Below are 14,876 nucleotides of genomic sequence, written 5' to 3'. Positions count from 1 at the left end.
AGAAAGGGAACGAAATACACCCGGGAAATACAAGCAATTAGGGGGTTTGGGTCAGAGAGAAAAAATGTTGATAGGAAATTGAAAGCTCGTTCATATAACATTAAAATAGCTAATATTCAGGTCAAGTTATTAACCTGGCAAGCTTTGGCACTTTAAAATAAAAGAAATAAAACAGAAAGGGAGAAATGACGATTACCCATAGGATCGAAACTTTGGTATTAATTTTGAAATGAACGATGATGATGATGCCGCGTGCCAACAGCGACGGGACGATGATGAGGAGGATGAGGATGATGATGATGATGATGATGATGATGACGACGATGATGATGATGATGATGAGAAGGAAAAAGATGAGAAGGATGAGGAGAAGACGCCGAAAGATCTTGTTTTCTATAGAGTTAGATGACCTGTCTTTCTGCGACATTCTATATGTTAAAATAGCATCGGACCGAGACAGAATAGATACATTGTACCATATCAGGTCTTTGTTTACTGCAAAGGATTCTAACGGTGAATATATTGTGTCCGTTTCGAGGGTTGTCCAGTCACGTGACTTCACTGATCATGCTAAAGCGCCAACGGACAAGTTTTCAGGAAACGGAAACTTCGGCATTCTAGTTGTAGCTTTCTTCTGTACAGTTAGAATTTATTCGATTCATAGAGAAATATTCGCTGTCGCCAATCTTTGTCCGTACTGTTGAAGAGCTGGCAAGAGTAACACAGCCACTTTTTTCCTCGGTATGAGGGAATGTCCAGATTTCACTTCTAGGATGATTTTCCATTTTCCTGGTGAACTTTTTATATGCGTCTATGAAATTATGGCAACAGTAATATGCACCCTTAGGATTATTTTCCCACGTCCCTCAGCTGCAAACAACACATACAGACATCTATACACTGCTGATATGCTAATAACTTATCACAGTTTAGAGGAACAAGAAACCACAGTTAATTTATCAAAACCATGATATACCAAACATTTGTCACAGATAATGTCCACAGCTATCATTGTGTTTTGCAAATCTATCTTTTATTCTGTCAATAAGCCAAAAATTTCAAGATACCTCAGGGGAGGAGAGAAACTGGGGAAAAACGAAACAAAAGCACTAAAGTAATAGTAGACTAAAGCTCATTTCAAATAAACAGCTGAGGTCTATTTGTCTAATCGCGAACATGTCCGCCCAGACACTCTAAAATTAAGTTGAAGGTCAATTATGTTAATGACTTTCTGAAAATTCGAGCAGTTTACAAAAGAATTAGGGAGTCTGAGGTGATTACAAGCGAAAGGCAGCTTTACTCTTCACAAAGATGTCACTGTGAGTGTAGCCTTGAATTGTGTATAATTGAGCCACTTTTCGTAAAAGCTGTTTTATTGCCAACTTGAATCATTGGAGTAATGTTGATAGAACCAGACAGGAAAGAGAAATACCCATAAAATCGCTGTGTTCTATACATATGCAACATACAGAAAGTATAGAAAAATATGAAATACGTTCCTCAAAGTGACGTCATGCAAAGTTTATATCGAGAGTTATATACATTCACAGAAACAACGAATTTGGTTCCAACAGTTACAAAACATTGTCAAACTTCATTACCAGATGACAGTTGTTTGATGCAAAACAAAATTTAAGATAAAAACATCTCCGTATAGTATACAATGATTTCACTGAGTCACTATGAAGAGTGCAAAACTGTAAGCTTAGTTGCAATTTATATTGTGCTGCTTTAGCCAATGGAGAAGACAGAAAGAGTGTAAAAATTTTCATTTTAATAAGTATGAGCCCAAAATACCAACTTTTCTCGTTTCTTGATTTGTTATTTCTAATAGACTGTTCTACACCTGATTAAAGCGTTAAGCGTATCTGTTTCATCGTTTTCAAGAATACTTTTGACAAATTTTGGCGGTAAACACGATCAAGTCATACTTACAGCAATAACGGGTTAGTTCAATCTGATCATTTTCACTGATAAAAGAAAACAAGTCACGATGAATGAAGAATTTCTGTGAAAGCTTTACATTTCAACGCCAAATTATCTCATCCCTCGAAATCGTTGGAGGGATACAATCCCCTTACTGTTGCATCCTTCATACATTAAAATGTACTTGTTTTAAAGTGATGTAAACATTGTTTGCCCCTGTGGGGAATATTTTCTGTAGAGATATTGGCCGCCGATCATTCCCAGTGACACTGAAGAAACTCACAGTTCTCGATGAACAAAAAACATTGGTTTATTACGTTTAAACTCACGGTACAGAGCAGCACGCCGCATCCATGTGCGTTGCCGTTGTAGGTTTCAAAAAGCATGATGGGAAATCTGGTAGTAATGAGAATTTAACCCCAGAATCACGACAAAGTAACACGAATAAATCAACTATGAAGCAAACTGTTGCCGGAAACTTTGTAACAAATATGTCCATGTTAAGACAGTCCGCGCAAATAAATCATTGTACACGCACATTGATGAGTGTCCTGAAAATGTGCATTTCGGTCAAAGTTCAGCCATCGCCTGTACATAGATTCTCAAAGCTGTGTCCAAGCTCTAGAAAAGTCTCTGTTGAGCGAAGTTTTTATGTCATGCGCAGTATGTGTTCAGAGCATCGACTGTAGTATGTCATATTTTGCCAAATTTCTGGAATCAAAATAAACGCGGTAAACAACAATAAACAGAATTAAGTTTTGGTCTAAACAACAACAAATAACAATAATAAAGTCGGTAGGTTTTCCACACCCTCCCCCTATTAAAGTTACTTTTTACTTTAATATAGAGGTTCCTAATCGTCCTCATTCTCGTTAGCAATGACACCAACAAGGCGATCTACCGCAGCAGTCTTTGCCCGCCGAGCAGGGCGTCTCAACTCTTGGTTGGTTTGAGATCTTTCCTCTTCATCAGCTGAAGTGCATGTCTGGTTAATCACAGGGTCAGCTTCTGGTTCAGCTATAGTGCCAACCCCTGTTGCGTCGTTAGTTCCGCTGACTTCCAGATCACACACCAACTGGAGTGGCCTCTCAACAACATAGCCACTGCCTGTCCGGATCTTGTATCCTCTTATCACTCCATCCTTACCCACTATGTTGTCTACAATCCGTCCTATCTTCCAATTTGCTCGATTCTTGGTCGTGTCCTTGAGTAGAACAATTGAGTTCTTTCTTGGTAACTCCTGATCCTTTGCTTCAATCCTCTTACTGCAACGTTCCTGCAAGGCGTGAAGGTACTCATTCAACCAACGTTTGCGAACATTTTCTCTACAGGATCTCAAGTACTTCAGCCGCTTACTCATCACATCTCTCGAGTCATCCATGTCATCGATGCTCTCCTCCAGAAACCGCGCTGGTTGTCCACGCAACAGCAGGTTTCGGGTGATAACTACTTGCTCGAAGTCTTCTTCCATATAGCACAATGGTCTGTTGTTCATGAACGTCTCCACATCGAGTAGAACTTCCTCGAGCTCTTCAAATTTCAGTAGTGCTCTTCCTATAGCTTTCGACAGACTTCTCTCATGATGCCGATGAGTCGTTCAAAGAATCCACCCCACCATGGAGAACGTGACATGTTGAACTTCCACTCTATGTTATGTGTTGTCAAATAGTTGAACAAATCTTCATCCTTTTGCAACGTCGACAACCACCGTTTGGTCGCGATGAAAGTCTTTGCGTTGTCGCTCACCATGACTCTTGGTGATCCTCTTCGTGCAACAAACTCCTTCAACTGTCGCTTGAATTCATTCACAGACAGGTCTCTGCAAAGCTTGAGATGCACAGCTCTAGTGCTAGCACACGTGAAGAGGGCAATGTAAGCCTTTCTGGTCTCATGCTTTTCTGATTTGTACATGAGTGGCCCTGCAAAGTCCACACCTGTCACATCGAATGGCTCAGTGAATTCCGTTCTGTAGGTGGGCAAGGCTGATGTAGCTGGAGCATCCAACACCTTTGCACGATACTTCGCACAGTAGCTGCATTCATGTCGTATAGATTTGACTATGGATCGTAGCTTTGGGATCCAATATTCTCTCTGACTTTACTCATTGTAGTTGCAACTCCCCCGTGCAATGTCTGAAGATGACAGTTGTTATGTAGGTCATTTACCCCACACTCATCATGACCTGAGTTCAATTAGTCTAGAACATTCTCAAGGTCACTGCCCTTAATGACCTCACAACCTTGAATTCAATTAGTCATGTTTGGAATGTTCTGGAAAGTTGATTAGTTGTGTAAGGGAGATAATTTTAGAACAGTAATTAGCATGTCAATAAAAGTTCTAGATTGTTCTTATATGCCTTTATAAAAGGGACGTGCACAGCTTCTAGTCAGACTTTTGGGATCGTGTCTCTTGTGTGTTACTAAACTCCAGCAGTAGTCATTCTCAAGACTTTTCAAGACCTTCACTGCCAACGCTGGATTTATACTGTGGACTTTGTGCAAATTCAAGCCTGCAAGCCAAAGGACTGTTCATTCATCCGACTGACTGTTACAACTCTGAGACTGGAGCTTTGCCGTCCCAGCTGAGATAAGTAGTCTGTACACTTTAAAGCTTGTATCCTATCCCTAACTTAGCAATTAGTTTTATTTTCGTAATAAATTTTGTTTAAACGTTAACTGCTGAGTTCACCCTTTTGTTCGTTTTCTCTGCACGTAACAATTGGGGGCTCGTCCGGGATACGAATATTTTGAGCCGTTTGACAACATTTTGACAGCCTTTTCAAAACTACTGTATACTGTGAACTCAGCGAAATTTAATCATGGCGGAATTTAAACCAGACGAATTTATGGATGACCTTGATCAGGACACATTTAATTCCCTCAGAAAAGACAACCTCATAGCACTGGCAAATTTCCTTAAAGTAGAAGTTAAAAGATCTATGCGCAAGAGGGAAATACAGTACCGTATTGCCAAACATCTGGTTGATTTAGGCCAATTTGAGGAATCCACCTTGAAAGATTATGAGCCCAAGTCTACCTCTGAACTCAGAAAATTAGAATTAGAAATGCAGACAAATTTGGAGATCAAGAAACTAGAATTACAAATGAGAGAAAAAGAATTACAAATGGAAAAAGAGAGACAGGCAGATTTGGAGCTTAAGAAATTGGAATTAGAAAAGGAAATGAAAGAAAAAGAATTGCAAATGGAAGAAAGACAGAAAGAAAAAGAAAGGCAGGAAAGATTAGAAATGGAAGAAAGAAGACAGAGAGAAAAAGAATTGCGATTAGAAGAACAGCGATTACAGGTAGAAATAAAACGTTTAGAGCTTGTACAGTCAGGAAAATTCTTCCCTTCGGACAAGTTTGACATCACTAAGCATTTCAGGTTAGTTCCCCCTTTCCAAGAAAAGGATGTTGACAAATATTTTCTCCATTTTGAGAAAATTGCTCAGAGTCTGAATTGGCCTAAGGAGTCCTGGTCTATGCTTTTGCAGAGTGCTTTGGTGGGTAAAGCCAGAGAAATTTACATTCAGTTGTCAGTAGAGCAGGCTTCAAATTATGATTCTGTGAAGGAATTAATTCTCAAGGGTTATGAGTTGGTGCCTGAAGCGTACCGTCAGAAATTTAGGGATTGTGAGAAGGCGAAAGACCAAACTTATGTTGAATTTGCTCGAACAAAAGAACAACTGTTTGATCGCTGGTGTTCTTCTGAAAAGGTCAGTCAGAATTATGACAAATTACGACAACTTGTTTTGATTGAGGAATTAAAAGGTGCATCCGGAGTGACATCAAGACGTTTATCTATGAACAAAAGGCAGATACATTGGAGGTTGCTGCACGTTTGGCCGATGATTATTCGTTGACCCACAAATCTTCATTTCTCAGCAAACCATCCCAGTCCTTTTCATACAGAAACAATGCAGGTAAATTTAACTCCTCCTTTTCATCCAAGAATTTTTCAAAGGAGAGTAGAAAATCAAATGACAACAGTTCACAGAGTTCAAGTAACACTCCCACATCATCAGATCCCAAGTCTCAATCTCCTTCTGACAAACAGTTCGGTACACTTTCTTGTAATTATTGTAAGAAAGACGGCCATTTAATGTCAGAGTGTTTCAAATTGAAAAGAAAACGTGAAGGTCAAAGTGGTCAAAGTGGATCTAAGCCAACCGGCTTTATTTCTTCATCAACTCAATTAGAGTCTAATAATGTGTGCAACACATTTTCTGAGGTTAAACCCCTCTTATCCCCAATTAATGAGGTCAAGGTCAATTCTTCTCAAGATAGCATTATGGGTATTTTCGAGCCATTTATTCATAATGGTTTTATATCACTTTCTAGTGATTTCTCTTCCGCTACCCCTGTCAAAATTTTAAGAGATACCGGGGCTTCCCAGTCTCTTTTGTTGGCAGATACCCTGCCGTTTTCTGAAAAGTCATTTTCAGGTTCTAAAGTTCTTATTAAGGGGGTAGATTGTAATGACTACATTCCTGTTCCTCTCCATAATGTCTATTTGTCTTCGGACTTTGTTTCTGGACCTGTGGCTTTAGGTATTAGGCCTTTTTTGCCTTTTGAAGGGATTCACCTTCTTCTTGGAAACGACCTTGCTGGGGACAAGGTCATTACTAATCCACTTGTGACTGATAATCCTAGTTTAGATCAGGATCCAGAGCCAATTGAACAAGAGATACCCGATTTATTTCCTTCATGTGCCATTACTCGAGCCATGTCAAAGAAAACTTCCGAGAATCAAAATACTCTCAAAAATAATGTCACAGATGTTGACTTAAATGACACCTTTCTCAGTCAGGTGTTTGACACGGATCATTCCGTTATCCCTCGTGGATTTGAAACTTCCAGTAAAACTTCTGCTGACCAAAGTCAGACATTTTCTAGATCAAATCTCATTGCAGAACAACACAAAGACCCAGATATTTTGTCTTTGTTTGACAGGGTAGATGATGAAGGTAAAACTTCAGATAGCTCTGTTTCCTATTATACAAAATCTGGTATTCTCATGCGTAAATGGAGACCTCCAGATGTCTTGGTTGATGACGACTGGGCTATAAAACATCAAATTGTGGTTCCAAAGCCCTATCGTGCTGAAATATTGCGCCTGGCCCATGAAACTCCCTGGGCTGGTCACTTAGGAGTCAGGAAAACTTATCATAAAATTCTCAGTCACTTTTATTGGCCTAATCTCAGGCAGGATGTAGCACATTTCTGTAAAACTTGTCACACATGTCAAGTGGTAGGAAAGCCAATCAGACCATTCCAAAGGCCCCTTTACAGCCAATTCCTGCATTTCAAGAACCATTTAGTAGGATACTAATAGACTGTGTTGGGCCCCTACCAAAAACAAGATCAGGAAATGAGTACATGCTGACAATAATGTGTACATCAACTCGGTTCCCAGAAGCCATACCACTGAGAAATATAAAGACAAAGACTATAGTGAAAGCTTTAGTCAAATTTTTCACTTTATTTGGCCTCCCTAAATGTGTCCAGTCCGATCAAGGCTCCAACTTTATGTCTGGTATTTTTCAACAAGTAATGGATCAGCTAGACATTAAACAGTACAGGTCATCCGCCTATCATCCAGAAAGTCAGGGTGCTCTTGAGCGATTTCATCAAACTTTGAAAAACATGATTAGGACCTACTGTTTTGACACAGAGAAGCAGTGGGATGAAGGAATTCATTTTTTGCTCTTTGCTGTTAGAGAGTCAATTCAGGAGTCTCTTGGTTTTAGCCCATTTGAGCTTGTATTTGGACATACAGTCCGTGGCCCACTTAAGCTCGTTAAAGAGAAATTCCTATCAGACGATGATGATTGTCTGAATATTTTGCAATATGTGTCAGATTTTCGTACAAAACTCTCTAAAGCATGTGAATTAGCCAGAGAAATCTTGAGTCATCTCAGCAGTCAATGAAAACCAAATATGATAAAAACACCTCAAAACGGAAGTTTGAACCAGGTCAAAAAGTTCTTGTTCTACTTCCGTTCCTGGCAAACCACTCCATGCTCGTTACTTTGGGCCATACCTAATTGATAAGAAATTGAGTGATTTAAATTACATCATAATAACACCTGACAGGCGAAAACAAAAACAGCTATGTCACATAAATATGCTTAAGCCATATTTGGATAGGGATAATCCTACTATAACTCAGCCTGTCAGTGCAGTCAGTTCAAACCATTATGAAGATAGTGATACTGAAACTGACTTGAGTGAAAATACTCTAAACTCAAAGCTGGGCTCGGTCAAGCTTCAGAACTCAGAAATCCTGGAGAAGCTGGAGTCTACAAAGTTGGCACACCTCCAGCCAGAACAACAACAACAGGTGAAAGAACTGCTCCACGAATATAAACACCTGTTTCAAGATGTTCCAACGAGGACAAACGTCATCTATCACGACGTTGATGTTGGGGACAGTAAGCCTGTAAAACAACATCCATACAGACTGAATCCAACAAAAGCAAAATATCTCCAGGAAGAAGTCAAATACCTGCTGGACAATGACTTTATTGAACCCAGTAAAAGTAACTGGAGTTCGCCGTGCATACTTGTTCCCAAATCAGATCACAGTTATCGTATGTGCACAGACTTTAGGAAGGTCAACACTTTAACAAAGACAGACACTTTCCCAATCCCGAGGATTGATGACTGCATCGACCGAGTGGGAAAAGCCAAGTATGTGACAAAATTTGACCTACTGAAGGGATTTTGGCAAGTCCCTCTGACGGATCGTGCTCGTGAAATATCCGCCTTGTTACACCAGACGGATTGTTGTCCAGTACAAGGTGATGCCATTCGGAATGAAGAACTCTCCGGCAACGTTCCAACGGATGATCAACGACGTCATATCCGGGCTAGACGGGTGTGCAGCCTACGTTGACGACGTCGTCCTGTATAGTGACACCTGGGAGGAACACATCAAGCTCATGCGGAAGTTCTTTGAGAGACTGAGCAAAGCAATGTTGACTGTCAACCTTGCCAAATCTGAGTTTGGTTGGGCAAGGGTAACTTACCTCGGACATACTGTAGGACAGGGTGAGGTAAAACCTGTTGATGCCAAAATCAGTGCCATTTCAAGTTTTCCCATACCAAACTGCAAACGACAACTGATGCGCTTTCTCGGTATGGCTGGTTACTACAGAAAATTCTGTCCAAATTTCTCCACAATTACTGAGCCTTTGACTAACTTACTTAAAAAGAAAGTAAAGTTTGTTTGGTCAGAGCAATGCCAACAGGCATTTGATACACTTAAAGCCATACTGCAAAGTGCCCCAGTGTTGTCTGCACCAGATTTCACTTTGCCATTCAAATAGCTGTAGATGCTAGTGATACGGCTGCTGGTGCTGTTTTATTGCAAGAGGATAGTCATGGTGTAGATCATCCTGTTTGCTATTTTTCACGCAAATTTAACAAATCCCAGAGAAACTACTCTACAATTGAAAAAGAGTGTTTATCTTTGATATTAGCTTTACAGCATTTTGAAGTTTATGTTACTTCTTCAAATCAGCCAATAGTGGTTTATATTGATCACAACCCTCTTGTTTTTCTGCAGAAATTTAAAGGCAAAAATCAGAGATTGCTAAGATGGAGTTTAATGTTACAGGAGTTTAATCTTGACATTAGACATATCAAAGGCAGAGACAATTTAATTGCAGACTGTCTCTCTCGTATTTAGAAATTATTGTTGTTCACTTTCAAGAAATTTTATTGTTGTTCACTTTCAAGAAATTTTACTTTAGAGTAAAACAAAATTTGAGTACTTAAATCCTTTTCAAGATTACATTTGTAAAAGAAAGATTTTTCTTTGAAAAATTTTCTTTTTTTGAAGAGGGGGTGTGTTATGTAGGTCATTTACCCCACACTCATCATGACCTGAGTTCAATTAGTCTAGAACATTCTCAAGGTCACTGCCCTTAATGACCTCACAACCTTGAATTCAATTAGTCATGTTTGGAATGTTCTGGAAAGTTGATTAGTTGTGTAAGGGAGATAATTTTAGAACAGTAATTAGCATGTCAATAAAAGTTCTAGATTGTTCTTATATGCCTTTATAAAAGGGACGTGCACAGCTTCTAGTCAGACTTTTGGGATCGTGTCTCTTGTGTGTTACTAAACTCCAGCAGTAGTCATTCTCAAGACTTTTCAAGACCTTCACTGCCAACGCTGGATTTATACTGTGGACTTTGTGCAAATTCAAGCCTGCAAGCCAAAGGACTGTTCATTCATCCGACTGACTGTTACACTCTGAGACTGGAGCTTTGCCGTCCCAGCTGAGATAAGTAGTCTGTACACTTTAAAGCTTGTACTCCTATCCCTAACTTAGCAATTAGTTTTATTTTCGTAATAAATTTTGTTTAAACGTTAACTGCTGAGTTCACCCTTTTGTTCGTTTTCTCTGCACGTAACACAGTGTCAATGATACGTCTCGCCAGGGCAGATTTTCTCGGGATGAAGATAGGGTTGTAACCTGGAACTCTGCCTTGACACCTCAGTATTCCATCTTCATCCACTGCTAATGTGACATCTGAGGTTATGTCGTTTGTTTGCTGTGTTATGTGGATCCATATCTTCTCTGATGCTGTGACCTCAGATTTAGTGAGTGGTCCCACTCGTCTCATCCCCTTACAGCCATCTATGAAACGCTTCATATATGACGTTATGCGTAGAAGCTTCCAGAATTTGAATTTGCTCAGAAGCTCTTGTGACCATGCTATCGTCTCATTCTGAGTTGCATCTTCCAGTAGAAGCATCACTTCTCTTTTCTTTGTTGACTTTTTCTCTGACTTGGCTCCTTCTGACTCGGAAATCTCTGGTGTGAACTGGTCTGTCACCTTCACTTGAGAGCCAGTTTGGCCCTTGAAACCACATCGTCCCGAGTCGATTTGGTGCTGACCCTCTAGTTCCAAGGTCGCTTGGATTTTCTGCTGTTGGCACATATCTCCACTTAGACTCTGTTAGCTCGCCAATCTTCTTGACCCTATTGCGCACAAATGTTGACCATTCTCCACGGTTAGACAGCCAGTATAAAACAGTGGTACTGTCTACCCAACTGTGACAAGCTGTGATGGGGAAATTGGCCAAGGCTTTGCTGACGTTATTCTGTAGTTTGGCTAGGGTATGTGCGGCTATCAACTCCAACCTTGGTATGCTCATATGTTTAGGAGCGATTCTTGCTTTAGCTGTGAGTAGATTCTGGCTGACCGGTGTTGAGTTCTCATACGCAACGATGTATATTGCAGCACAAACAGCAGTCTTGCTTGCGTCAGCAAATCCATGCATCTCATAATGTGTTGGGTTGTCAGTGAACACACAGCGTGGTACAGTTATGGTTGGTGTACGCTGCAAGCTGTTTATCCACATCTGCCATTTCCGTTGAATTTCATCTGGAATTTCCTCATCCCAATGTAGCTGAAGAAGGCACACTTCACTGAAGATCAACTTCGCAGTGATAGTAACTGGAGAACTCCATCCAAGTATGTCAAAGATGCTGTTGATATCAGCTAACATCTTCCTTTTAGTGATTGGTTCACTGCTCTTCTGACATGATTCAAAACTGATCGTCAATGTGTCCTCCTCCTTGTTCCATGGAATACCTAAAATCTTTGTCTCATTGCTAGATGTGTTGCCAACCGACCTTGTTGTGTAAGTATCTTCTTCCTGCTTGTCGTTCTCTGCGCTGAGGTGATCGATGTTGCTATGCCATTTGTGAAGATTGAAACCACCCTCTGACAGTATTTTGGTGGACTCCACCTTGAAAGTCGCAACATCCTCTTCTTTGTTTCCACCACCTTGAATATCGTCAACATATGTATCTTCCAGCAAGCTGTGTACTGTTGCTGGATTCCTGTTCATAGTCCTCAATGTGCTTCTGCAGTGTTACACCGAGAATATATGGACTTGACGTCGCTCCAAAGATCACTCGTGTGAATCTGTACTCCGTCACCTCACGATCTTGTAGATTGTTATACCACAGAACTCGCAGTGCATCCCTGTCTTGTTCGTGCACTCTGATTTGCAGGAAAGCTTTCTGAATATCTCCTGTGATACAGAACTTTCGCATGCGATTTCTTGCAATGATGTCAAACAAAAGTGGTTGTAGCGGTGGCCCTGTCTCTAGGCAGTCATTGAGTGAAGGGCTTCTCATGTTGGCTCTAGCTGAGCAGTCATATACTATTCTCATCTTTGTTGTTTCTGCCTTATCTCGAATGACGGCTTGATGTGGGACATAATGTACTGTCTCCCCTGTTTGATTGGCTGGTACAGGCTCAATCACTCCCATATTGATTTGTTCTCTCATGATTTTGTCGTACTCTTCTAATCTCCCGATTCTCTCTAGTCTCTTTGTTGTGCTGTATAGCCGAGCTGTGCACAAGCTCTTATTTGTAGGAAGTGGAACATGATCTTCTTTCCATGGTAGTTTTGTTTCATAGTATCCACTCTCTGCCCTAGTCAACTGTTTCTTGAACTCTTCGTGAATTGCTGCACTTTCCTTTATATCTGTGTCTTTGATTCCAAGAACATCCAGTGAGCACAGCTTCTCAAATTCTTCTTGGCTGGATCTCAAAAAGAACTGTTTCTCTGTCTGACTCTCTCTCCCTGACTGCCGTCCAGAAATTGTCCAACCCAGCATCGTGAACTCTGCTCCTGGATCCTTATCTGGGTGGGTTCCAAGGACTAGAGTTCTGTCGTGCGAATCCTCTGGTAGTCTGCCACTCCTAAGATAATGTGAACTGGCAATGAAACATCAGTTGTCTCTTCCTCGCTGAAATGTAACCGGTTGAGTCGTCTGTGTTGTTTCTTCAATGCAGGAATGTCTGGGTTAGGCAGGTGGGTTAATATACCTTTCTCAGCATTCACACACTCCACATTGAATGAGAAACCATCAACTGCTAAGGACTGTAATGTGATACTGTACACCTCAACAATCTTCCTTACAGTGCCGTACATCTGTTCAATACAACGCTGTTCTGTCTTCGCTGGCTTCAAGCGCAATTTTGTGATCAAGTCTGTACATATGTATGAACTCCCTGCGCCTGTGTCAAACATGACTCGAACTTTCTCTTTTCCCACTTTGGCAATAACAGTGGCATGTAATGCTGAGGCATGATCCATCACTGAGCTCAATCCCTTTTCTACTTTGGTATTGTCCGAAACATCGAGCGTTGATTTCCCTTTGTCACAAATTGATGTATGATGCTTTCCTTTACAGTTCTTGCATCCCCGGGATCTACAGTTGACTGCAAGATGACCAAATCCTGTACAGTTGAAACACATCCTGTTTCTTCTCAGTATTGCTCTCTTGGTGGCCACATCCAGTACTTTCATGCAGCCGTTACTCGAATGATCTTCTGAACTGCAATACACACACTTAATTTTGCGACCTTGTTTAGACTCTCCATTACTTCCAAGAAGTAACTTTTCTTCTTTTTTCCTCCATGACGTGTGTCTTGCTGTATCATCTCTTCTCCCTGTGGTAATCTTATCATCACCAGCTCTCAGGGGATTTCTCTCGACATACTTTCGTAGATTTTCAACAAGCTGTTCCAAACCCCACTCTTCCCAATCATCGTCCTTTTGTACGAGAACTTCTCGCACTGGGCCAAGCTTGTCCATCAGAGTGTAGACTGAGCTTTGTGCAGTAGTCAGTTTCCTCATTGTAGTGAGAGTGCGAACTATCCTGGCAAGCCTGTTATAAAAGTCATGAATGTCACGCAACTTGTGAATGTTGGTCACTACTGGTAGTTCCTCAAGTTCCTTTATCAAGGCTTTGTGCACCTTAATGTCCTTCCCATATGTCTCGACTAGTATTCTTTTGGCTTCCTGGTATCCCTCTGAGGTATGTGGTAGCCCCAGGATATCCTCCTTTGGTTTGTCTTTCACTAGCTCTAGTAAGTAATTAAACTTACTGATTTCAGCGAGATTAGAACCATCCACCTCTACGGTAAACTGATTCCAAAAGCGTAACCAATCCTTGTAGTCACCTGAGAATGGTGTGATTGTATATTTCTGAAGCTTCACTGCTTGTGTTGAGGGCGCTGTTGAAGATGCATGCTCCCCCCTGTGGTCAACTCGTTCGGCACGGCTGGCTTCAATCTGTCTCTCGAAATCTAGTTTCTGTCTATACCACTCTTCCTCTCGTTTTTGTTGGCGTGCAGTTGCCATCTCAATTTCCATTTGTTGTTGAACTCTGTATTTTGATTGTTGCTCATTTACCACGCGCTGGATATGTAGCTCTTTTTCAAGCTTGAGTTGTACGTCTCTTTCCACAGCTTCGTCTAGCTGTTTTCTGATACGCTGCCGCGCCTCCCTAAATGACTGGATGGACACTTTCTGTGTTGATGTCCACTCCTTCACATGTTCTAAGTCCGACTCTGCTTCCAACAGATTCGGCTGTCTCGTCTTTCAATTTGTCTAGTCGCTTGATCAACTCTCCTATTTGTTCATATGCCGTGGTAACATCTGCCGTGTCCTCACTGTTGGATAGCTCTGCAATTTCATCAAGTTTGATTTCGGCAATTGCCAGCTGTCGTTTGAATCTCTCCTCGGTAAATGCCATGTTTTGTACACGCTTGTAAGCACTGCGATCAACAGTTATTCGACTGCAAAAACCTCGTTGCAACTGCGTCAGTTCTGCTTTCCCACGGTAACTTTCATCTAATTTGATTGATGATGCAATGCTGTGTACAACACTTAGTCCTATATGATGTACTCACGCTCTTTCCAGTATCTTTCTCCCGTCGTGGTCGCCACCGTTCAGTGTGGGGAATATTTAGTGTAGAGATATTGGCCGCCGATCATTCCCAGTGACACTGAAGAAACTCACAGTTCTCGATGAACAAAAAACATTGGTTTATTACGTTTAAACTCACGGTACAGAGCAGCACGCCGCATCCATGTGCGTTGCCATTGTAGGTTTCAAAAAGCATGATGGGA

General features: G+C 41.0%; 3 protein-coding genes across 3 annotated transcripts; all 3 read right to left on the bottom strand.

The window, feature by feature from the left end:
• Positions 1–3,480: 3,480 nt before the first annotated feature.
• On the bottom strand, positions 3,481–3,837 carry LOC139117868 (uncharacterized). The gene has a single exon (XM_070681101.1). The coding sequence runs from the start codon at positions 3,835–3,837 to the stop codon at positions 3,481–3,483; it is 357 nt and encodes a 118-aa protein (XP_070537202.1).
• A 6,824-nt stretch (positions 3,838–10,661) lies between these two features.
• Positions 10,662–12,573, bottom strand: LOC139117867 (uncharacterized). The gene is made up of 2 exons (XM_070681100.1): positions 11,775–12,573; positions 10,662–11,731 (listed from the first exon to the last, which is right to left on the bottom strand). The coding sequence occupies exons 1-2, from the start codon at positions 12,571–12,573 to the stop codon at positions 10,662–10,664; spliced, it is 1,869 nt and encodes a 622-aa protein (XP_070537201.1).
• A 44-nt stretch (positions 12,574–12,617) lies between these two features.
• On the bottom strand, positions 12,618–14,105 carry LOC139117865 (uncharacterized). Its single transcript, XM_070681099.1, has one exon. It carries the CDS (start codon positions 14,103–14,105, stop codon positions 12,618–12,620), a length of 1,488 nt encoding a protein of 495 aa, XP_070537200.1.
• Between the last annotated feature and the right edge of the window lie 771 nt (positions 14,106–14,876).

This window comes from Ptychodera flava, chromosome 18 (genome assembly GCF_041260155.1).
Source record: "Ptychodera flava strain L36383 chromosome 18, AS_Pfla_20210202, whole genome shotgun sequence".
Classification (NCBI taxonomy): domain Eukaryota; kingdom Metazoa; phylum Hemichordata; class Enteropneusta; family Ptychoderidae; genus Ptychodera; species Ptychodera flava.
This window is presented reverse-complemented; position numbering and strand designations above follow the sequence as displayed.